Here is a 25,881-nt window from a genome sequence, read left to right as displayed (position 1 = left end):
GATCTCTACTGCGCAGTCTCTACGCTAATTTGGCATCAATTACATACAATGGGAGCAGAGGGAGACGGGTTGTCCATTTATATATACAGTCATTTGTGCGCGCGCACACACACACACACACAGACACTAGGATTTCAAGGGGGCACAGGCCACCATTGGCCACCCCTCTGGATCTGCCCCTGCTCCCAGCGGTCCATGGATGTTTTTCTTTTTTTTGGTCTAATCAATTCTTTTCTCTGAAATTGTATAATTTTGTGCCAACTGAAAGCTTTTCTTTGAAATTCCTCAGAACCACACATTTTGTTTTGTTATACTCAAATGTTAATTTATTGTACTAAAACTGGTTGTTCTTTATTAATATCTATCAGAAGACTCTAATCTAACAAGAGGATTTGTGAGGGGTTGGGCTAGGGAATGTTTTTAAAAAGTGACGCCCCTGGTCAAAGTGTGATGCAGACCACACACTGTGTATAATGTGACTGTCGGAAAGCTTAATGTCTTAAGAGTTAGCATTGATCTGCTCGGGAAACAGTCAGCATTTCAGCATTTCAACCACGTGTTTCCTTGGACAAGTAAAGGTGTAAAGGGTTAAAGATCAGCTCTGCAACAGCTCAGCAGGTTTGCTCCCTGTCTCCAGCCGTTGCATCGCTCCGCGGGCAGCGCTGGCTCGCGCTAATATTCAGCTCGCTGTGGATTGTGGGAGTCGAGGACTCTGCCCAGGCTTGTTACCGGAGGACGGGAGACATTTTCCGCTGTGCCCTGTTTTGTAAGTAATCTTCCGGTTTTGCACACAGTCTTGTCAAGTCAAATATGAACGCTTCTTGCCAGCCGAACCGGTTTCCTACCGTTAAACTGAGAAACTAACGCTGTTATTTCGTGTTTTTCTGGCATGGAGGCCGAGAGCGGAGACCGTGCTGCTGGATCTGACAGGCGGGGAGGGGAGGGGTGTAGGAGCGGGCAGCTGCTGTCGCTCCACCGGGGTAATTCCCACCCGACAGCTCGCTGACCTTAACGAGTAAATGTCCTCAGGTCGTCTGACAGCTCAATTTTAGCCTTTTGTTTTGTCGCTAAGTCTGTGGACATTATAAATTTACCGGTGCGAGACATCCGGCGGCTGTTGGCATGCGGAAATCGTCTCCTTGTCTGTCAGTGGGCAGCAGACAGAATGCCCAGTGTGGCGGTTAAACCCACCTACCTAACGTTACACCTGACCGGAGCGGCCTGAAATGTAGCATCTGCTGTCTGTTTGTCAATAACGTTGTAATTTCCCAGTGAGAAATATAATAAGATGTACCGTGTAAAATGCATGCATGAGAGCAGGTTTAGGAAACAGCATGGCCTTTATAATTGATTCAGTAACAGACAGCCAATTGGTGTGTGCATCTGATACAATAAAAAAGGACTGACAATAATTTTACATGTCATGAAATTATCTTAGGGACTGACTTGGACAATATGGGTTTTTATTAAAGCTTCTGTGAGGAGTTTTTCCCTGGTTTTGAAACAGACTGAAATTAATTCTGATTACTCTGTCTGACCTACAAAAGCAAACAGACCATCAGCGACAAGATTGATTATTTCTATACAGTTATTTTTAAAGCCTGAAACCGATGGCAGGGGGTAGGTGTCAGACAAAGCGTTCAACTGCAAGCTGCCTTTGTTAATCAGATCATGTATCAGTAATCAGAATGAATTAATTTCAGTCTCTTTCATAACCACCGAAAAACTCACAGGAGCTTTAAGCATGTACAGGACAAAATCAGCAAAGAGATAAGAGATACAGCTTTGTCCACAGGGGGCGCCAAAATCGCCACAAACCGAAAGTTCCTCACAGGAGCTTTAAGTTTAACCACAGAAACCAGAATATTATGCATATTTTCATTTGACTACTGATCATGTTAGGATGCTAATGGCAAATTTAGTAATTTAATTAAGTGTGATCAGGCAGAAGCATAGCTCTTATAATCAATTTCCTCCCACTGCTCTTGGTCCTCGGGGTGATCTAAAAAACCCATAAAATCTTAATTTGGAAATAGCTGGAGGTCTTAAAAGAGCATGATTATTGGACTCATGTGAAAGGGTTTGGCATCATAACAATGGTTGTTTTTGTTACTACATATACTAAGGGTTACTTGCTGGGATGTAAAATGTGCTGGGGCTGAATCAACTTGTTTTTAACAATTTGAGGGGGTCAAAATTAATACAAACTAAAGAGTTTTTAAAATGTAGAGTTAATTAATAAAGCAAATGCATTTTGTAAGTTGTAAAAAAGTATTTAGTAAACAAAATCTCAGATATTCATACAGTCATACTAACAAGAATGTAACCTGCCAGTGTTTTATTTAAAAAATTTAATCAGAAATTCATAGAAGCAGTATTTTAGTATGTTTACAGTGTCACAGCTGAGCTATTGATCACGAGGAGCGATCCACATCTGTTAATCTATCATTATTGATGTGTCCCCGCAGAGCCTGACACTGGTAGCGGACTCAGCACCATGTCTAGCCGAGGAGGAAAGAAGAAGTCGACTAAGACATCCCGGTCCACCAAGGCCGGGGTCATCTTCCCTGTTGGGCGCATGCTGCGCTACATCAAGAGGGGCTTGCCTAAATATCGCATAGGGGTGGGAGCACCTGTCTACCTTGCAGCTGTCCTTGAGTATCTGACTGGTAAGATTCATTGTTGGAGAGGAGAGAAAAGCAAAGGTTAAAGATGCACATTTGAACACATAGGACAACTTGTCTTCTTACTACAGAAGCTTTTTAAGCAGTTTTCTTTTCTGAGAACACTGCAGAGGACTGCAACAACTGATATGTAGCATGATGCTGTTGGCTACTGAGCAACTTTTTCATCATGAGGGCTCTCTAAATCTATGTTTAACAAATGCAGATGCTATAAATTACTTTTCCTCACAAAGTTGCTAACATTAGCTTTAGTCTACAGATATGATAGTTTGTAGATACTGATGTGGAAGTGCTTTGTGGAAGTTTTGTATACTCAGAAATCAACTTATCTCCTGATATTTCCGGAAAAAATTTATGGGTTACATTTGGCACTGCACTTGATCTATGAAAATGTATTTTACAGTATAACAATAATATAGAATAAAATAAACCAGGTAAAGTAAATCTGTTATCATTAACTGAGTTCAGCTGTGCATCCATAGACATGGGCTGATTTTTGCTCTACAATCTATGCTGATGAACTGCTCTGACTTTTTTACCCATGTAGCGGAGATCTTGGAGTTGGCAGGTAACGCAGCCAGAGACAACAAGAAAGGTCGCGTCACACCACGACACATCCTGCTGGCCATCGCCAACGATGAGGAGTTGAACCAGGTCAGCTGCTGCACGTATCTGAAAAACTAACAAAATTAGACATTTTATTTTCTGCTTCTTAAATGTTTTCATTTTGTAGCACATTTAAAAAGAGAGAGAAACACATCATTGTCAACGTTTTTACAATGCATATAAGTAGTGTGGGATCATATTAACTCTTTATTTCTTAACTTTATCCTCCTCTCTGTCTCAGTTGTTGAAAGGAGTGACCATCGCAGCAGGTGGAGTCCTGCCCAACATCCATCCAGAGCTGTTGGCTAAGAAGAGAGGAGCAAAGGGCAAATTGGAGACGCCTGTCTCACCGGCCCCGGAGAAGAAACCCAAGCCGGTCAAGAAATCTACAGCCAAGAAAATGAGCGGGAGAAAGGCCGGAGCGAAGGCTAAGGTAGTGCTTCATGTTAACAGGCCACACGTCTCTGTAATGAAATCAACACTGAATGTGAATCTGCTGTTGAAACAGTTTGATTTGTGAACAGATGTTATTGAGGTTTTTGTTGGCTGCGCAAGAGCACAAAACTTTTTATTGTAGCTGTTTAACAACCTAACCATGATGTTTTGGTATGCTGATTTATAAGCGTGCCATGTGAAAATAAAGATTTAAAAAACAGTTATTAAAGACATTCACATTATGTAAAACACCCTGTTTACCATTAACAACAACTGTTTCTTTAAACATCAAACAGATGAAAGACATAGGCAGCACTTCCTTATCCTTGTACTATTTTACCTTAGATGTTTTTAAAGTTATAATCTCGAAGATCTCAGTTTCTTTCCTTTTGGCGGCGCCTTTGGCGATAAACAGTAATTGCGGGAGCACACTTCCCAGATATCCACACAGTGTTGCATGTGTGACGTCCACGATTGGCTCCAGTGGTAACTCCTGATTTTCCTCTCTGACGGTCGCTTTCCTTTTTAGACTGTTTGCCTTCATCTGAGCGTCGAGTTTGTTTCTTTTTCATTGGATTTCACTTATTTTTTTGAAGTTGTACCTGTAGTTAACACCTGCAGAGACCGGAAAAACAACCTCTTTACGCTGCGTTAGCTCCGCCTACCCTCTCTGGCAGACCAGCCACTGCTGGGTGATAGAAATCGCGTCACTAACTGGGCGCTGCTTGTGTCCGTAATTCTGCAAATGCAAAGGCTTTCATCAGTAGGTCATAGGCTCATTCACTATTGTTGCCTCATTCAGCGATAGAAAGTGACTTAACAGACATTAATTTACATGAAAATCTTTGAGATTATTACTTTAAAGTGGCTGACCCTGACCTCTTATGTCCATACAGAAAACCATATCACTATAACTGTGTGTCACATGGTGCTAACATGTCTTCTGTGTCCTTAACAGAAGCAGGGTGAGGTGAGCAAGGCGGCGTCGGCAGACAGCACCACAGAGGGATCTCCAGGTGACAGCTTCACTGTGCTTTCAACTAAGAGCCTCTTCCTGGGTCAAAAGGTCAGTTATCTGTCTGCACAAATATATTAACCCCAGACAGGTGTATTTATAAACCAGAGTTGAGTCTCAACGGTTTGAATAGAAGTAATGCCAGGCTAAAATAGGACGAGTCAAAAAGTATCTAGCAGTTGGTAAAATCGTCAGTGAAAGGACTTTCTTCAGAGGTCATTTAGTCATGGAGGATCCTTTCTTTATTTTGGAGAAGAAAAATATATTTCAGTTATTCATGAGCAACCAGAAAAATCTGATCAGTGCTCAAGAACTGTAAAACCACACATGCTTTTTGTATTTTAGTCAGCCGCAGGGTTTGGAGATAGTCTAAACTACTCTTGCAGGCAATACACAACAAACTGAATCTATTTTGCTTTAGATTGTATCCTTACTCCCATCATATCTGACCCAGTTAAGGGGGTGAAATCAAGTATTTATCATTTCTGTCTCATAGAAATAAAGCTGTGTGTGATGTTTTGTCTTATAAATGTAAGTTTCTGTGATGCTGCTCTTCCTCACAGGTCTGCTATCATTCACCAAACTTTATTTCAGGGTTTAAACAGATCTTAAAGTGTGATAGGACAAACCATGAATGATGTGTTAACTGATTGTCGACTGTATCTCAGATCTGTATCTCTACTTGCTTGGGTCCTGCTGAGCTTAAAAAAAAGCATTCATCTCTTTAATCTTCTTTTCTGTTGAACTGAAACATGGAAGTACATTTGCCTCAAAGTCTCTTCTTAGACTTTAAACTTTCAAGATCAGAAGCAGAAGTATAAAAATAGATTTGACTTTGAAAAACATGAAAGGGCAGGGGAACGACATCGCGTGTAAGAGAAGGAATGACTCAAGAATGATGCAAGTAGTGTCACAAGTTCCCTGATCCTTAATGTTAATCAGCGATAATAAATCATAGTAATTTCTGAATTAGGAACATTTTGGCTGCTTTGCTCTCATTGAGCTAAAAACACAAAAACATTTTCAGTGCTGTGTTTTCTTTGGAGCTCTATCCTTTCAACAGTGTCCTCTGTGATTTTAGTTTTCTGTCATAACACAACAGATTTTAATATAATTTGTTGTTGTTTTCCAATCTGGTCATCATTAAAATTCCATTTTACACACTTAAAATTGATTAAAGAGAAATGAAGTGCTCCCCTAGGAGGAACAAGTGTGGGAAATGTACTTCCAGTACTCAACGTTTCAGCTCAGTTGCGACTTTACCTGCTGCTTATGGCACTGCATGCCCTGGTCTACCTGCACATGTTCATACTAATATAATGTAATACTGACTTATTAACCTGACGTGATGTAGTAGCACACAGGCGGTGATTCTGCTTGTGTCTTTTTAAAGCATATTGACAGCATTTACTTACAAGCATTTCCAACATTTACTGTTAACAAATTCACTTTGTTCTGCTTCACTTCACCATTTATTAATTTAAGAAGATTGGTAAACATCAAAAGCTGAGCAGAAAATATGATGGATGCATAACAAAATAGAGGCTAGAATTTATACACATGCTGCCTCTGCAAATATACATTTTAAGACCCATTCTCAGGCCATGTCTACATGTACACGGGTAAGTTTCCAGAAAAACCCCGTCCGCACAATCACGGTTATAAAACAAATCCCTATCCAAACGAAAACGCAAAAATTCAACAGAAACACTGTCGTGAGAATGCCACACCAAAAGGCGGCGATATAACCTGGTCATGCAAAGAATACAAAGAAAATCGCGGCCAATCAGAAGTTTAAAGAAATCTATTGCCGGAAGACATTGACCTCCGTAGCGCATCCCGACGCCTCTGTTCCTCGATATAGAGTAACTGTGTGTAAATGTAAAAAGTCCTGTTAGCAAGGTTAGAAGCATCACTGTTTTTGTCACGTCCATTATTTGGAATGTTGCCTCATTGGTGACGCCTCACAAAGAGAGATAACAGTGCACAGCCTGAGGTCACCAGCTAAAAACGCCATTTACCCCGTCTACACGAGTTTCTAAAAGTCTTCACCCTGGCTGGAGTTTTACAAAAGATCCGTATTCAGTGACCTAAAACTGTGTTTGTGTGATGCCGAAACGCAGAGAAAAAGCTACGTTTTGAAAAATACCCGTGTACGTGTAGACACGGCCTCATTGCATTATTTTGAATTCAGCTTAAACACTCAGTACCAGCAGTATTTATCTGCCGTCATCACGCTCTCTTCATTAGTAAAATGGCTCCCTGCTTGTGTAGCTGACCACAGATCACAGCAGCTGTTTGAATCACAGGATGATAATTAATCAAATGGATGCATTTAACCTCCCTCTGATTAAGATAATGAACCCATGAATAGAAAAGCTTCTGTTTTTTAGACTTAATTAATGTTACTGCACTTTTCCAGCCCAAATGTTCAGCCTCAGTCACACAATCCGAATCTCGTTGCTTTCACCGTCACTGCTTTGTTTTGTGGCTTTTTGTTACTAAGCTTTAACTTTAAATCCTAAAAGGTGAAATGTGATGATTGTATAACAGTTGATCAATGAATTTTGAAACACTAACAGGATGTTGCCTTTGCACTGAAAATTCTTAACATTTTGAAGGATACCTTGACTTCTTGACTTTTTTGTTTTAGAATATTTCCACAGTGTTGATACAATTGCTGGCTTACATCTGGCAGTACATCTAGCGTTAAACAAACACAAAAATAAAATGATATAATGGATATTAATACAGATTCTTTGTTGGGCCACCTTGCAAACAAATCCACTTTGATAAAAAAAGAATACTAGGTGACAATGCACAGGAACAGCAGGACTAAAGGGACACAGCATGACATGTTAGTTATAGACAAGTGATATAAATCATCTCTACAGCACATTCTGATGTAACTTAATCACAACTACAAACAGATGTTTTTCAAAAAGGACATTTTGACATGTCACAGCATTAAACCCCAGTTGTAAATAATCAAATTGGCTTCTTCAGATTCAGATTTGCTCCCCAAATTTCTATAAGGTTTGAAAGAGTGTTTCTCCTTACAAACGGAAATTGAGGCTTTCCTTTTGTGCATACATCTACCCCAGGTAGATGGTTTGTTTACAATGCACAGAGCTGAACAGACAAGAGGCTGTGCGGCCGTGCACAGGCAGTAAAAACCCCAATTGGGACCCATATGGCGAATGTGCTATATACTCCTAAATAATGCTCCTAAAACCTGCATAATATCTGCATCTCCCACATGACTGACATCTGAAAATGCTACATTTGTGAAGCCTAATTTGGATTATACAAAGTGAATATCCTGTCTACTCGACCTGTACCAAACTAAATGTTGTCATATTCTTATTTATGGTGTAAAAGTAGTTTGCAAGTAAACGCAGTCACTATAATGGCTTAGTGGGCAATTTAACAGAGCAGAGCCATCCTAACACCTGTGCTGTTCCTGCTGCGACACCTCAGAATGTGTTGCAGTGAAGAACACATACTTAACAGTAGCTTTCAACCATTTGCCTGTTCCTGATTATTCAGGCCGTTTCCATTGACATTTTAAATAATTTAGCATTTCTCAATCAATGCACCTGCAGGCCTGATGTCCTCCTCTGAACTCTTTCAGTTCATACAGTTGGCTTTAAAATTACAGCTGCAGCAGTCCGTATAACCTTTGTGGCAGTGTTTTTGACTGCAAGCTGATTACAGTACACTAATTTACATATGACTCACAGAGCGTGGGCTGTCAGTCTACATTTAGATATTTAATTGTACATGCCACACCAACACAGTTAGCATATGCTCACAGCTTGCGTTCAGCTGCAGATGTGTTGAATACACGGTTCTATAAATCATCAAAAAGTCAAGGTATCCCTCTGTGCAGTGTAGTGAATCTGGTTTTAATGGCTTTGCTTCCTCCCCTCCTCCTCCTCGCTCTCCCTCCTCCTCGGCATGCCTCCCCCTCCTCCGCAGCTCAACCTTATCCACAGCGAGGTCAGTAACTTGGCTGGCTTTGACGTGGAGGGGGTCATCAACCCCACCAATGCTGAACTTGAACTTAAAGATGATCTAGGTGAGGTCCCCCTGCCCGCCCCCCTTCTCTCTGGTCCCAGTGGGGGTTGTGATTCAAAATCCTTGAATGTTCAACAAAATACAGCTTATGTCAATTAATCAGTCAGAAAATAATGAGCCTTCAGAAAAAGACAGCTCAACTGGTTCAAAGGACAAGGTTTGTTGACACTGTGGGCAACTCGGTTGTTCGTTTAGGACAGACGTCGATCTGATGGTAGTGGACGAGATATAAATATTAATGTATGGCTTACTTAAAAGTACTAATAAATCTCTGTTTATTTTGAAAAAAAAATGTTGTAAGCAGGGCTTGACATTAGCACCCGCCGAATGCGGGTAGAGTTGGGCAGTGGTGTGTAACTCACTCACTCTTACTAACCACTTTGGCGGTCGGCATTCACACGTTTTTTAATTGCAGTCTTCTGAAAACGCATCATTGCATTGTGACAGACATAGAAATGTAGAATCTGTAGGCAGGGACGTGGATTTCTGGGAAGGCAAGTGTTCTGGTTTCCGCTTGAACTACGCTTGTAGTCCGAGTAATTTTGACCAATCACGTATCAGCAGACTGCGGCGTATGCAGGAAAAACAGTCCATGAGGAGAGCAAAAGCAGGCGGAGTGTAATCTGTCGTGATGCCATCCTGGCTCCCATCAGCGGCTTTTTGATGATGATTTAGCTTCTTTTTAATCTCTATAAACAGACATCTGCATGCTAACAGCTAACAATCCGTTCTAGATCTGAAATTTGACTTGAGATGAATTCCCTTGACACTCTGTCACAAAAGCCGTTCAAATTTCCCGACTTCCGACCTCCGTTCAACAAACGAGCGCTTTAAACGTTTTTTCAGACCTGACAAAGCTTGGATTTTTACTTCTTACAAATCTGCATCATGATGTTGAAATTACGTCAAAAGTAAGACCCGTTGATAACAAGTGAATCACAAGAAAACTGTTTCTCTTTCTGTAACAATGCAACACAGGGAAAAGGAAGTCTTGACGGGAAGTCATTCATAGCTTACCGCCCGGCACGTTCACCGGTGTCCCCATAGGCTATATCGTCTCAGACTATAGCTGATGGGATCCAAGATTGCCGTGCTAGTGACCACACAAGAAGTCCCTGTGAAGAATTAAAATGTGGCAGCACGTAACGGGTGTAACAAAGCCCTGAGAGCAGACAACTCAGAAAAGAAAACTTGATGAAACTGAAAATAAAGAGGAGACAAAGAAAAAGAAAAGACAGTTCAACCAAAAGCTGAGGTCAGGTCGAGATTGGCTTTCTAGTTTATCAAGTAAATTGTAGCACACCATAGTCGTCTTTAATCAAAGAAAATTTCTCAACAAATAAATTGTGGCTAGTGAAAACGTTGAGTGGCTTGTAACTTTGGAAAACCACTATCCAGAGTGGCTGGTGAGCAAAAAAGTTTATGTTCAAGCCCTGGTCGTAAGAGGATATAATCATACAAGAAACACTCTAGTTAAAGAAATACCCTAATTCAGGCTATTGGTGCTTCTCTGGAATCACTTTATATATCTTGTGACATCGTCCGTGTTCTGCATCACAAGCTCAGAAAAAGCTAGATTGTGTAACTGTCATTAATCTCATGAGATCAGTTTGTTTTGTGGCAGGAAATTCTCATTTTGGATCGTCACTAAAATGAAATGTAGGTCAGTTTAAGCAAACCTTTGAATTTATTGTTGTAGCACATGAGCTTTCATTCAGCTACACAATTTTAATAAGGCAAGCTGTATTTTTGATGCTTTGATATTGACCCTCAGCAAGACATAGTTACTGCAAATAAAAGCTCCATCAAATGACTCGCAGAAGACAGTAAACGACAATAAAGGATGCAGCTGTTCTCTAATTATGGCCGCTGACGTGTTTGTTTCTGCACAGATGCAGCCAATTTTCCTCTGCAGGAGTGTTTGTCTAAGTCGGCTGGTTGGTCAGCTCTCAGTTAATAAAACAACTTGTTGATGATGTTGCCCACAGTGAAAAAACCTGTCAAGGTCTTATCTTTGATCGTCTTTGACCCCAAGTGACTGTGCCTGCTCTCTGACTGAAAATGAAGAGCAGAAATACTGTTTTTCATGCAGATCAATAGAATCATGAATAAAATACTTTTCCCCGTAGCTATACATGAATTTCTGTGGAGACATTCAAGGATTTTATCAAAGCTCCTCAGAGCAGTGAACCTGCCTGCTTTCCCCCCAGGACTATCCTAGGTGTGTTGAGATTCATTCCAGGTCGTCCTCCTTTCAGCCGGCTTATCATTCACTATTACCAGTGTAATTTCAGGACTGTTATTGTGATTAAAAGAAAAGAAAAACTGACATGAGCCTCTGTTGGATACTCACTGAAGGCTGGCTGGAAGGTCGACGGTCTGGAATGCGATTATAAAGTTCTTTGCTCATTTTATTGAGCTATGAAAACAAGACGACACTATTAGTCAGCAAGTTGACTCAAAATATCTTAAACTAGAAACAAATATTGGAATCATTGTGAATGCAATGAATAAGAAATAATTTATAAAAGTTTTTGAATAATTGCATATTATCTTTTTTTAATTCAGTCTGGCTAACTGTGCTGTCCTGCTTCCTACTTACAGTACATGACCTTGTTTCTGTGACCTCAGAAAATAAGGAGCGTTCTCACTTCTTTCTCTTTTCCTCCTCTTCATTCCTTTTTTCTGGTCCCATCTTGTCGCACCTGATCTTTCACCATGTTTTCACCACCATGTTGTTTGCCTGTTGTTTGTTTGTTGTTATTGTCTGTAGTTGCAAGTTGTCCAAGCCGACATTTCCATCGTGGAGAGCGACGCTGTCGTTCACCCGACCAACTCCTCCCTCTATGCAGGTGGTGAAGTAGGTAAAGGAACCTTTGTCACCACGATGACCGCGACTGCCTGTCTGCTCTCTCTGCTTAGTCCGGATAGTCTGCACTGCAGTCTGTGGACAAAAACCCAGCAGCAGCACCCTTTTTATTCTGCTTTATAGCTTATTTCACTAATGCTCTACCCTGAAGAAAACCTTTCAACCCACAACCCAACCCTCTGCTGCTCTTTATATGCATTTATGTAATATTTACTGGCAGCACTATTATTGTGTCACTAGTGGAAATTAACTTGCAGGGGCTTGCAATGTGCAGGCAGGGACTATTTTATGTAGCAATTAAGTGCTTGTGGGAAACACCAGTTTCCAAGATGTAAGAATCAGCTGCCAAAGAGAGTTATAGTCACACGCTACGATTTCAGTAAACCTTTCTCAGAACACAAACTCAATGTGGACATTGTGAAAAGGATCATTTGAATTTGGCAGCTTACTGCATTAAAAATCTGTTTGGTGGCAGCTAAATGTATTTTGTCAGCTGTCGGAGATTCCTGCATTTTTATGCACCAAAATGTAATGGTTTTGGAAATAATGCTTGCAACAGGGTGCTGTCAGTCATAGCAGGATTCATGATGTTAGATGGAGAACCTGGATGACCATTTCAACATCATGAACCGGAGCAGAAAGAACTGTTTGGATTTTTACAGACAGCACGGCCTGGAAAAAAACGAGGCCCCTCATTCATTTAAATGCTGATGAAGAGGGCTCATAAAATATGCAGGCGGTCTTCAGGCAAAAAAAGTTGAACCTGTCTCGACAATTGCCGCAATGCAACATCAAATAGCAAGGACCGTTGTAAGCAAAATCGTACAGTCATGAACACAGTTTGTTTTCTACAATTTACTTGTGATCAGCTGGACAAAAGATTAAATGACTTCTGCCCTGATGTCACATAGTATTATTAAAGGGCCAGTTCACCGATTTTCAACCTCAGTCCTATCAAAAAAATGCGATTTCGCTCTGTGCTTTTGGAGGACGCTATCCGCTTCTCCAATGGGCCCTGGAAAACCTCCTCCAGACTACGTAAAACGCATCATCTGGCGGAGGCCAGGGAGCTCGCTAAACTACTCTTCCTCAATCTAGGACGCCTGCCTCCAATGTCATGTCTCGTTCAAAATCGTCAGGTTTGAAATGTAGACTGCAGACTTGAAGATTTTTTAGACGATCCATCGGTATGTTCTCGTCGTATTTCAGATTCTGTACCGCTCTGAGCCATTGCATGCAGCGAACATGGTAGTATTTCACTCCAGCGTCTCTCGCTGGGCCGTTCCTTTCAGAGGGAGGGGCGCAATGCACGCTGGGTGTTGTAGGAATGTAGAATGGGCAAAACCACAAGCTGTTTGTACAACTTTCTCCACAGCTATGCGCCAATGTCAAATATTATTGCTTCTATCGATTACAGAGAACACTTGACTGACAGTGGCTTTTTCCAGGGGCGAACTGCTCCTTTAACTCTCGTGTAGTGCGTTTGTGTTTAGTGCCCTCACTAATGCGTCGCTGTGCATTCTTTTAGGGCATTGCTGTTTTCAGTCTGAACACCTGATAATTTAGTATCCTGCTTTAGGAGACAGGTCCATTCGTTGGCTTGGACATAAGCTTTGTCCGACATTCCTAAAAAAACATCAAAAACTAACTCCAGTAAATTATCACTCTCTCCAGTGTCTTTTGTGCCTCGTCTTTACAGCTAAACCCTCTGAAGCAATTATATACAATATGTCTATATATATATATATATATATCCAAGTGCTGTTAGTCATGGAGAAGATGCAGTGTCAGTAGGAATATGACCCACGCAGAGCAGTTGAGTGCATCATGTAATGCATACAAAGCTAGATGTTTCTATCTGCTGCTGCTTGTTGCTGCTTTGCTCCACCTGACTGAGACTGTGTGGATGATCTGGCACTCACTTTACATCCTGTAACCTCCGCCTGCTCGCCTCTGCTGTCAGTTCAGGTGGTTACAAAAGGAACCAATCAAGTTTCTGATTGAGACATTAAATCCCTGAAACCTCAGCTAAAAAAACTCCTGATCACTGTTTGGAATTAAAACTAACAAATGCAACTATTGAATCATTAATGACTATAAACAGGCTCTTAAACAACAAGATTTTTTTACAAATTGGAATGCTTTTATTGCCTGCTAATTAATTTGAATAGCTTGACTTTAAAACATGGACATTACCTAAATGTGTTTTTCCAGTCTGCTTGTTTTCAGTCATTTTGCAGCCAGAGCCGTAATTCTTTCTGGCTCTGGTGGACTGAAACTCCCTCTCTCCTCTCTCTGGTTTCCTTTGTTGCTTCTCTCTAAAGCTCTGAGCACATCTGATCTGCGATCGATGTGAAATGACTCTCTTTAACAAACCAAACATGTAGGAAAGAAACTGTTGTACTTGCTTCCCTTATGGTTTCATAACTTCTAGATGTATCGTTCTCCTCCTCATAGTTGAACTGAAATTGCTCCCTGGACTTTAAACGTGTGTGCAAACATGATAAAAAAGAGCAACATGCTGCCAGCCCTTTTTCCTTTTTAAACAAACTCCTCGCTTCCTAATGTGCGAGTGAAAGAAAATACCCTCAGTCCGAGCCAGCGTGTGAGGACAGAGGGAAGTAATTATGGACTGGGGCCTATAATGCATTACTCTACTGACTCAGAGTGAGTCATTTGGAAAATAGCAGCCCTCAGTCTTTGCACTTAATTTGTAAGACATTTTCTGAGCAAATCACAAAACACAGCCTCAGTTTGTCTCACTGTCAGTATGGGAGAAAACAGGTAAAATGATTGACAGCATCGTTGTCTGCCTGCTGACCTGTCTGTCCGTGCATCTGCTCTCATGTTGTCTTGCTTTGCCTTGTTTGTCTGCATGACTTCACCTCTGGTCTTCCCCTGCTGCTTGTCTGTCTCTCTGTCAGCTTTATGGGAGGATGTAACCACGCTAGTTGTCTCTTCCTTTAACAGGCTCTGCTCTGGAAAAGAAGGGAGGGAAGGAGTTCGTTGAGGCGCTGCAGGAGCTGAAGAAGAAGAACGGCCCCCTGGATGTGGCTGGTGGTAAGTGCACAGAGCAGATGATGTTTGGGTTTGCCTTCCAGAAGCTGCTGCTTAGCTTGAGGATGAAAATATAAGACAGGCACTTATTTTAAGTGACATAAAATAGGACAAATTTCAAACTAACTAAATGTTAATAATTGTGTAGTGATGATGCAAAAATAGGTCTAAATCTTATTTTCAAAAATCACTCTCTCTATAACATTATGTGTTGTCCCCTTTTTTGAATGATGGCAGCACATTTCTAAATCATATTTAGGAAACAGGTCAGACTGTGGTCGTAGACTGTCTGCTGTCAGTTACAGACAGTCGGCAAAGATGAAAGATCAATACTGATTGTGAACTTGTTTATGTAGTAAAACAGCCGCAGAGGTTAAGACTTATTTTTTGCTGTCTGTGGTGCAAGACAAAATACAGGCTATTTAACAATAATATAAACAACACAACAAACAATATAAGAAACGCTTTATTGTTGCAACTCAGAAAAACAAAGAATAGAGCAGAGCTTTCTACATGTTTTCTAAGGTGTAAGACTTGTAGTAGTAAATGGTCAGATTTGATGATGAGACTTTATGTGTTTAAAGAGAAGATAATGTAGAGTATTACAATCCAGCTATCGATATTTATATTATAGTCTGTCATGTCATTAAGATGCCTTGACCAACATTTTCTGTGATCACAGATCCATTTGAGTACAAGGTGAGAAGAGAAATCTAAAGTTGTACTTAAAGATGCCTTCACTTTGATGCAACCATTAAAACCTTTAAATCCGTCCATCCATTATCTATACTGCTTGTCTTGTTCAGGGTTGCGGGCGCACCGGAGCCTATCCCAGCTGTCATTGGGCGAGAGGTGGGGTTACACCCTGGACTCAAGGCAGTCTTACAGGGCTGACACACGTTAGCCGTTTTCACACTGCGGTTCTGCCTCAGCGCCGTAACGAAGCTCTGCCGTCATACAGCCTTTGCCATTCTACATTGGACCAAGCAACACCGGTGTAAAGCCGTCCCAGTGTGTGTTTTTATATAGCGTTCCGGCGGAAGCAAAACGAGCGCGAGGTGTAAACAAACAACGCGTGCTTCACATACACACATGGCGCTGTTCCGCTCTGTTACTACCCCTGATGCCGGCTCAGAGGCGGAAAGACTTCACCCCACCATTCCACCTCCGTGCATTCTACATAGAAGACGGAAGGTAACAGAGGCGTAATAATCCCGCCTTGAACTGGCAGTGGCAAGTGGTTAGAAACAGACAACCTTTCAGTCGAACAATTTAGAGCCACAGATTAAATAAGGATGTCTTTGCACTGTGGGAGGAAGTCAGAGTACCCGGAGGGAACCCACGCATGCACGGAGAGAACTCCACATAGAAAGTCCCACTTGGTCTGAACCCAGATTCAAACTAGGACCCTTCTAGTTAACCCCTGCACCGCTGTGCAGCCACAACTTCCAAATGTACTTAAGAAAAAACCGAACATGTAAATGTACACCCTCCCTTCCACCAGACCGCTGCATTAATCTCCTCTCCTGTTATCACTCTTTTTTTGCATTCAAGCTGCTTCCAATTTGTTTGTTTAGTTTTTTGCCTCAGAAACACTGACGTGTCATGACTTTCTCACAATGTCACCACTGGAGGAGTTTTGCATATTGATCCCTTTTAAGAACCACCCAGCTCCTATGACAGTGATGTCAGTGTGTCCTCACACACACACCGAGCTGAACAGGGCTGGGTGCTTTTGGCCTCTGCTTCCACGTTCAGAAAATGATGTCAGGACACTGCAGAAAGGATCAGGCCTTTTGGGTGTGAACTCACAGATCCGACTCATTCATCTCTTAAAGGTTAAATATTGCACGTTTCCTTTTGTAATTGAACTGAAAAGAGAAACAGTTACACGATCAAAGACATTGGCATGTTATGTCTGTTCTTGGCGACTTAAATCTCAAACTGCAGCCATCGGTCTTCAGAGAGCCGTACTGTTTGAGCCCTTACAGATCATTTTATCTTTCAGTCCATTTTTCTCTCTTATTCTTTCTCCATCTGTCTCTCTCATTATTCATCACTCACACTCTCTTTTTCAAACACTCCCCACCTTCACCACTGCTCTCTCTCTCTCTCTCTCATTCAGCCAAGCCAGCTCAGCATCATAATCCCGCTCTCTGCTGGAGCTCATAAATAGATTACCAGGTGACTGAACAGCGAGCCAGCAGAGCCTGTCAGGGATTCTGAGGGATCTGGATCAGCCAAACAATCATCCTGACCAGAGCTGGATCAGAACAGCTGTCAAAGAAGTATTTCAGGATGTTTAAAGTACTTGTAAAAAGTATTTGCTCCTCTGGATTATGTGAGGAAACTTCTCATTTTCAAGGCCAGGCAGGTGCAGAGTCATGCACGAAGATAAATAGAGGAGGCTAATTGCATTTTGGCTAGTGTTCAAATACAGGTAGAGCTTAATCACCCTTTGAATTGCATGGTTCATTCATTAAAATGATCTGCTGCATAGAGAGTTCAAGAAAAATGATAAGTGTTAATTGATAATGTGGCCAATTACAAGTAAGTGATTTAACCATCTGTAACCTCTGGCATTTGAAACACTCCTATAGTGATTCAAGCATGGACATGAACGGTAATGGTAAAGTGTAAGGGGCTTCCTCCAGGTACTCGTTAGGTTAATTGGTGACCACTGAGGTGTGAATGTGAGCGGGAAAGGTTGTCTGTCTCTATGTGTCAGCCCTGTGATTGACTGGCGATCAGTCCAGGGTGTACCCCGCCTCTCGCCCAGTGACAGCTGGGATAGGCTCCAGCCCTACAGCGACCCTGAACAGGATAAGCATTATAGATGATGGATGGATAAGGTGTAAGGCAAATGATAACTTGTTTACTGTATACCTTGGCATTGATTTATTTGTTTATGTCCCTGGTTACACTACAAAGTGCACAAAAAAATGTATTTCCATTTGATACACAGAAAGTTTATTAGCAGCTACTTTGCTCAAGATTAAAGTCATTGACAGTCCCAGCTCATTATGTGTGAGGATTTGCTGCTGCTCTGAGATGGTTGATTCAATAAGTTTGGCTTTTAGACTGTTGGTGTAACAAAACCGGCAATTCTATGATATCATCTTAGGCATTAAGAAACTTTGACATACATTTTATACAGTAACAGTTTATACTTTTGGCATTTTATAGAGCAAACAAAAAGCTGAGCAAAAAGTTTCGTTCTCTTTGGCGGCACCTACGAGGATAAACGGTAATTGTGGGAGCACACCTCCCAGATATCATAACAGTGTTGCTTGTGTGACGTCCACGGTTGGCTCCGGTTGTAACTCTTGATTTTCCTCGCTGACGGTCGCTTTCCTTTTTAGACTGTTTGCTTCATCTGAGCGTTGAGTTTGTTTCTTTTTCTTTGGATTTTCACTTATTTTTGAAGTTGTATCTGTAGTCATCCATCTTTTCTTTGTTTGTTCAGCCATAGTAGATTACTGTTTACTCGCAACTCTTGAAGAGACCGGAAAAGCAGCTGCTAAGCGAATGTCGCCAAGACTGCACAGGCTTTCATCAGTGGCCATAGGCTCAATCACCATTTTGTTACATCCTTCGGCGATAAAAAGTGACTTAACAGACATTTATTTAGATGAAAATCTTTGAGAGTATCACTTTAATGCGTTTTTATCCACAACTGAAAATAGCCCCCAACAAAAGTACCATTAACTGCAATATGTAATCAACATGAGCTGCTGAAGCCTCGAGGAAAACGGACAAAAAAAAAAGAGCATCATCCTCAGAAGATAAAACTATATCAACAGAAATGTTACAGTGCTGTCGGCACAGTTTGATTGACAGGTGATCTCCAGATGTGCAGTGCACAAACACCACTACACACTGTTCCTCCTTCTCAAACCATCAAACAGTTGAACTTTGCAGGCAGTCATGAAACCTGTAATCATCATCATCATCATCTTTTGCACACTTTACCTCCTGACCAGATCTCACATGCAGAGTAACAGGCTCTCACTCTGCTGTGAAGTGTCTCCATCCTCTCTGTGCTCCATCTGGAAATCAGCTCGTCCTCAGCTTTGACTCCGGTCCAGTCACACGTTCGCTGTGGTCTAATAAAATCTGACTGGAAGTTCTCTCACTTTACAGAATCAGGGTTTTGGCTGAGATTCCCAGTCTCCAGCTGCTGGCGGGACTCTTCTCCTGTCTTCATCTCTGCGTTCTCCTCACTTCTCCTCCTTTCTTCTTCCTCCTCCTCTCCTCTTTAGCTGCCTGGAGAAGTGATTTCTGCGGCCCACCTCGTTGTTATACGCCGGTGAAAGCATTTAAAGCTCTTGGAGATTTGCTGCACATGTTTTCCACAAAGCAAAGTGTTATTTTAGCATCTCAGGTCTCCAAACTCGCTCTCGGGTTTTGACTTCTGACAAAACCATTTAATGAAGCTCATTCTGACTGTAGACAAAAGTGAGGAAATCCAGCAGCATGTTGTAGGTCGACAAGTTCACTTAATGTCATGGGAAACAAAACTAGAACATCAAATATGATGCTTGAGCACAACTGAGTTTATGGCACTGATTTCACTAAATGGAGCAGGGGGCAGCTGTGGGCGACTGCAGAGATTGGTCTATCATTTAGTGTCATTATGTGTTCAGACTTCTGCAAGCCGTCACATAAACATTTATTCAACTGCCAAACATTTGCTGGAATTGACACCATCTTTTCCTCTGTTGGATTTTGGCGTGACAAATGATTGTAATCCAGAAACTTCTCCTACTGATGTTTTTTGTCTGCTTCCTCAGCACCTCTGCTTTGTCTCCGTCTTTATTTCTTTACCTCACTAACTGTTGGTCATCCTCTCTCCTCTCCATCCCGCAGCTGTCATGACCGGCGGCTTTGGACTACCTGCGAAGTACGTCATCCACTGTAACAGTCCAGGCTGGGGCTCCGATAAGTGCGAGGAGCTGCTGGATAAGACGGTGAAGAACTGCCTGGCTCTGGCTGACGAGAAGAAACTCAAGTCTGTGGCTTTCCCCTCCATTGGTAGCGGGAGGTAAGAAAAACACGTAGAGAAACACATCTCGCAAATAATTCATCATGCAATCAGGTATTTTGAGGTATTCAGGTCTTTGTGACTGTAAAAGCAAGATGCTTCATGAGTATCTCTTACTGACAGTGTGCAGCGTGTCTTTATTAACAACAAGCTCGCAAAAAACATCCTGCGGATCGCTAGTAGATCCACAGGAGGGTGTTTTCACTTTGTCTTTAGTGATGACTTTTATCATTGCCTTTTAATAATGTATTGTAGTCAGACAGATTGCAAACTGTCTGCCTCAACTGTAAAGCACGTTGGGGACACTCAGCTTATTTTTTTAAATACTCTTTATAAATAAAGAGGCTGCACTTGACTTGTCTTAAACTGGTATTAGTTCACCAAACCGTAACCGTAAAATTTGGTTTAATTTAAATCTAAAAAGTGGGCTGCGTCCTATGTACTGATGCGACCAATATACCAGTATAAAATGCAGAGAGAGGTTTGTCATTATGTAACGGTATTTTACCCAGACGATGGCGTCTAGCGAAAGCTTCGTCACGGACATGTGGGGGCATGATCGGCAGTGCAGCCGCCATCCTCACAGCAATCAACGTTACTGTACACTAGTGTTGTCAAAATTAGCCCAAAATTACGTTCAATTATTCCTTCTAAAAAAACAAAGGTTTGAACTATTCGAATATTTATTTTTGCGTAATATGTGGAGAGGAGTGCATACCAATACAACGAGAGACAAACTTGCTTGAAAAGATATATTTAATAAAACCTAAACATGCCTTTAAAAAGATCAACATAGGCTTCCTACACACCGCATAATAAAGAAATAATTAGGTTATGGTAGAACAAGCATTCAGCGCTCCGAGCGAGGTGTGCTGTGGCAGGTATATTTATTAAACATTATTAAACATAAACATGTCTTTTAAAAAAAAACACGTCTATTGTGCTGGGGGTGAGAATCGCTCTCTCTCTCTCTCCCGCTGGGCCGGGATTTGAATTCTCCGCCATCATTACTACACGCCTCACGGTTGTTATATTAACTCGTTTCAGCGAGACTTAAGTTAATTATTAACGTATAAAGTGATGCAGCGTGCATTCAAAGATGCTCCGTAAGCCAGAGAGTGCGCACAAGACAGTCGCAGTGGTGCTGATTTTTTTCACATCAAATATAAGTTTTAATAACATAATAAAAATAAAATGTGGTTATATATTCAAGTGTAGAATATTCGTTGACAGCCCTACCGTAGGCTGAGCTCAACTACTGCTTCTGTAGCTAGCAGGATTGCAAATTCAACATGGCAAAAACAGATGGCACGCTGTAATTTGTGTGTTTTGAATGTGTTTCAAATGAAAATAAATTGAAATAGTGTTGAAATAACTTGTATACACGTTTTTATTCATATGTAGCCATAGAAAACCATTATCCCCTCTTCGATACCACCAAAACAGACTGCGTCTTTTATTCTGGTGCGACTTATATTCTAGATTTTAGGGTAAATTAATGCTGCAAACCTGTAAATCTGTACTTGAGTTCACCCAAACCCGGTGATCAATACTAGAACCAGATGAAAAATCCTCTCACGTGTTTTCCCAAGCATTCTTACATTGTCGGCATCAAACGTCTCGCTCATGTGTCTCAGCTTGTTTCATTTTTTTCTTTCTTTTTTCTCTGTAAATTAAAACCAGACTTGATATGGTGTCCCGGCAATAGTTGTAAACACTCCACACTTCGAACTGGAAAGATTTACACAAATATGAAATGTATTTGAACAACAGTTAAAAGTGTGAAAGCAGCACAAACCTTTTTGGCTCTGGCTTTGAGACGTTCCCTTGTTAGAGTGTTTCATTTCTATCATTCAGAGGCATAAAGATAAAGATAAGATAAAACTCTCAAGGGTTTACAAAGAAGAAACAGATTTTTAGAACAAAGTCTCCAAAACTAAAAAGCTGTTAAGCAGATACAGACAGTAAAATGATGACAATATGGGGTTGGTTGGTCTCTCCATCACTTTGGTTCAGATTGAATCTCCACAGTTGTTGGAAGGAATGCTTCATGGTTCCTGAAAGATGGATCCTGCTAACTTTAATGATCCTCTGACTTTTTGTCCTACAAGAACAGGATGTTTATTTTCTTTGGTGAAATATTGAGTCAAAGTGGGCAAAATACTGTCCAGTTAATAACTGTAGGTGTCTTTCACTCGTGTTCAAGAATAATTGGAGGAGCCGCACCATTTTTCTTGTGTATTGATCACATTTCCCTTAAAGGAGCAATTCTCCCCTGGTGTTATCTGTAATTGACAGAAGCAATAATATTTGAAATTGGCGCCATATCTGTGGAGAGAGTTGTACAAACAGCTTGTGGTGTCACCCATTCTACATTCTTACAACACCCGGCATGCATTGCGCCCCTCCCTCTGAAAGGAACGGCCCAGCGAGAGACGCTGGAGTGAAATACTACAATGTTTGCTGCAGGCAATGGCTCAGAGCGGTACAGAATCTGAAATACGACGAGAATATACCGATGGATCGTCTAAAAAATCTTCAGGTCTGCAGTCTACATTTCAAACCTGACGATTTTTAACGAGACATGACATCGGAGGCGGGCGTCCTAGATTGAGGAAGTGTAGTTTAGCGAGCTCCCTGGCCTCCGCCAGATGACTCCTTTTACGTAGTCAGACAGAGGTTTTCCAGGGCCCATTGGAGAAGCGGATAGCATCTTCCAAAGGCACAGAGCCAAATTGCATTTTTTTCTACCATACTGGCATTAGCTCCTCATAATAGCATTACAGGACTGAGGGTGAAAATACACTAATTGGCCTTTTAAATGTGACGACTTCTTCTTTCCTGTTAGGAATGGCTTCCCGAAGCAGACTGCTGCCCAGCTCATCCTCAAGGCCATCTCCAGCTACTTTGTGGCCACCATGTCTTCCACCATCAAGACCGTCTACTTCGTGCTGTTCGACAGCGAGAGCATCGGGATCTACGTGCAGGAAATGGCCAAACTGGAGACGAGCTAAAAATTTGGAGTATTTTGGAGTAATCGTCTCCTCGCCCTCTTTCTCCCCTCTCTTGTTTTTCCTGTGAGGAAATAGGAAGGTGTTTACTAGTGATTTGTTAAATATGAAGAAAAAAAAAGAAGAATCTTTCTATAGGCCGGGAATTGTTTTGCATTGTGTTTGTATTTTTCTTATATTGTTTTTAATTTCTTATTTACTTATCTCCTCTGATATTTAAATGTTTAAGTGCACTGTTCATCCTGCGGTCTTTTAATACAAACAGTGCAACAAAACAGATTTAACGAGTGAAAAGACTCACTTGAAGATTTAATTTTCATTGTAAAAGATTTTACGAGAGCGATGGCTTCACCTCAATTACCAGGCTTCCAGAGAAGTCCGATGAATACGGGTTCATGCATGTAAAGCAGAAAAGATAGTAAAAACAGATATTCTCTTTCTTTTGATCTCAAAACACGAGACATTTAATTCAGTGTATTTTTTGGTACAAATTCTGAGTTTTGGCACATCTCTGTTGTGGATAGTCTTGTATAACGAAAAGAAAGCATTCACATATGTTGGTCTGAAGGAGACTGATATAACGATGGAATGAGGTTTTGTTTTTGTGATGTTTGTGGAAAAAGATTTGTTTTCTTGTGTGCTGCAGAGACCTTAAATCCCCCCAAGAAAATAGTAAAATGACATACAAAAGCTAGTTTATTATATACTCAACCTAGTACCAGCACCATGCTTTTACACTGTAAACATACAGTCTTCATTTCCCTTAAAAAAACTTAATTTATGACATAATGTAGTAGAAGTGGAGATCGGAGGTTTTTGCAGGGCACAAATGGTTTATATTGTGTGTTCCTATCTGTGTTTATATAGATGGAGTATTTGTGAAATGTTATAGTAAAATATTGGACTGTAACAGAGTCATATTTTTATTTTCTATTTTAATTTTCACTGATTCTAAAAGTTGGTTTGGAAGCAAAAAAAAAAGTGAGTTTTTTTCTGTGTTTTGTCTTTGTTTAAGCCATAAAACAAACGTACTGGAAATAGAGGCTCTCTGCTGTTACCTTTGGTTTGCTCGTTCATTCAGCAGCCACTAGATGGCGCCCTGTAATCAAGAATTGCAGCCTTCATCTCAGCCATTTTCTGTGCAGCAGCTGCAGGCCTCTTCACACAGACGCTGGGCGATTTGAGTTGGATTTGAATTGGGACTGACGGACGTAAACCAGGAACACGACCTGCATTTGCTCTGCTGCATTTGGACTTTTCAAAAGCCTAACTTTCTTATGAGAAAAAAAAATGTAAAATGCTTTCTAAAGAATTGCTACAATTGATGACTCTACAAAAGGTCTGTACACACTCCGGTAATAAAATACCTTTAAAAACAGCATCTTTGGTCCTCTTGAAGTAATGACATCATTTTGAAGATGCTGCCGGGAACACTCATCAAGTTAAAAAAGGTGTGTGAAAACTTTATTGTTCCTCATGGAAACAAGTTTGTTTTGAATGTAATATTAAATTGATCTCTGCTGTATTAAAGCGAGCATGATTTGAAAAGTTGCAGAACAAATGGCAGGAGGATGACACGCTACATTGATTTGATTTGACTGAAAGCCACGTTCAAAGCCTCACGATCCTCAGCTCAACCTGCAGCTCTGCAGACGTGTGTGTTTCTGTACTATACAAGGTCTCACAATACGAAAAGAGGAAGAGGATATTCTGACGTGCAATGTTAGGGTCACAACTTCCCGAGTTGAGCAGAGGGGCTTAAAGGAGCTTAATGTATGTTTCACACTCATTAAGAAGTTTGTGGTTGTTGCTCTTGCTCCGATCATTTCTGACTATAAACATTTTCTGGTATTTTACCTGTTTTGCTGTTGTCATGACTGGAGCAAAGCATAGCAGGAAGTCAGGTTTGTAGTATTAAAAGTGAGAAAGTTTGCACAAGGAGTTGGTTGTGGTGGATTGATTGGTCAAAACTCCTTAAACCTGGAGGCCTGTGTTCTGTGTGCCCCAGATGTCATACTTGCGTTATCACCTATACTGACGTAAGTTATGTAACGTACATGTAACATGACTTCACCTCCATCTTTTATAGTTTCCTTGAAGTATTGTATTTAACTGAAACCACAACCTTTTCTAAGGCTAACCAAGTAGCTCCAATGTCTAAACCAGAGACTGTACATAAAAGTGGATGTAGCCTCCTTGTTTTTCTTGATTCTCCATATTTTGACCCGAAGATAAAACTAAAGAGGAGCGAGGGGTTTCTAAACACCAGGTTATCACTGTCTCTGCTCATGGCTAATTCATTTGCAGATGGGGATGACCAAATGTGACTACACCTGAAGTTTTTGAAATAAACACAAATACAATGGGGCCTGTGTCCACCAACAGCGTTTTTTGTGTTGGCAGCGCCTATTTTCTATGCAAAACCAATGCAGTTCGATGTTTTCAGCGCTTCAGGACGCTGAGCTGAGGACGCCGTTCAACTTTTGGAACACCGCCGCGCTCGTCAATGTCACTTCTCCGTGGCCGGCCAATCAAAATCAAGAAGGGGCGGGACTTTTGATATTAACTTTGTCAACAACAATGGCGGAGGAGAAGCTAATTCTTTTGTTTTTTTCAAATACGATATGATCTCTTTCCTTCGTTTTTTATACTTTCTATGTACAATTTCTGTGAATAAAAGCAAATAAGAGCAATTAAAACAGACCTAACGATTACTAGAAAGGGAAGTGGAAGTGCCACCAGACAACTTTCGTAACCTAGCAACAGTAAGGGCCAGTGAGAAGCACTCTGAAATTGAGGTTCCAACAAACACCATAAGTGGACACAGGCCCTTGTTGGACTTCTTTCAGTAAAGTTCCCATGTTCCCAGATCTTAGTGATTATCTCATTACAAATTTGTTATTATAATCAGACATGAGAACCAAAACTACAAAAGACAGACTCTTATACTTCACTGCGTATTCCTTTAAATAACAAAAGAAGGTTTAAATGTATGTATAAAGGCTACAAAGTGACAGGTTCAGTCCACCATACAGGCAGAGGTGAGCCTCCTTGTTGTGGGACGGATCCCACTCCTCAGT

At 41.1% G+C, this 25,881-nt stretch overlaps 1 protein-coding gene across 2 annotated transcripts; it reads left to right on the top strand.

Moving 5' to 3' along the window:
- The first annotated feature begins 648 nt into the window (after positions 1-648).
- Positions 649-24,174, top strand: macroh2a1 (macroH2A.1 histone). 2 transcript variants are annotated; one of them, XM_069676014.1, is made up of 9 exons: positions 649-766; positions 2,469-2,669; positions 3,232-3,338; positions 3,532-3,723; positions 4,684-4,791; positions 11,594-11,684; positions 14,660-14,749; positions 19,616-19,790; positions 22,639-24,174. In XM_069676014.1, the coding sequence occupies exons 2-9, from the start codon at positions 2,498-2,500 to the stop codon at positions 22,802-22,804; spliced, it is 1,101 nt and encodes a 366-aa protein (XP_069532115.1). In that variant the 5' UTR covers positions 649-766; positions 2,469-2,497; the 3' UTR covers positions 22,805-24,174. The 2 variants fall into 2 exon arrangements, with proteins under 2 accessions (XP_069532115.1, XP_069532106.1); XM_069676005.1 differs by lacking the exon at positions 11,594-11,684 and adding an exon at positions 8,722-8,821.
- The last annotated feature ends 1,707 nt before the right edge of the window (positions 24,175-25,881 follow it).

The sequence above is a fragment of the Semicossyphus pulcher genome, unplaced genomic scaffold (genome assembly GCF_022749685.1).
Source record: "Semicossyphus pulcher isolate SPU_LCO1_2020_fin unplaced genomic scaffold, fSemPul1.0.p SCAF_10, whole genome shotgun sequence".
Lineage (NCBI taxonomy): Eukaryota > Metazoa > Chordata > Actinopteri > Labriformes > Labridae > Semicossyphus > Semicossyphus pulcher.
This window is presented reverse-complemented; position numbering and strand designations above follow the sequence as displayed.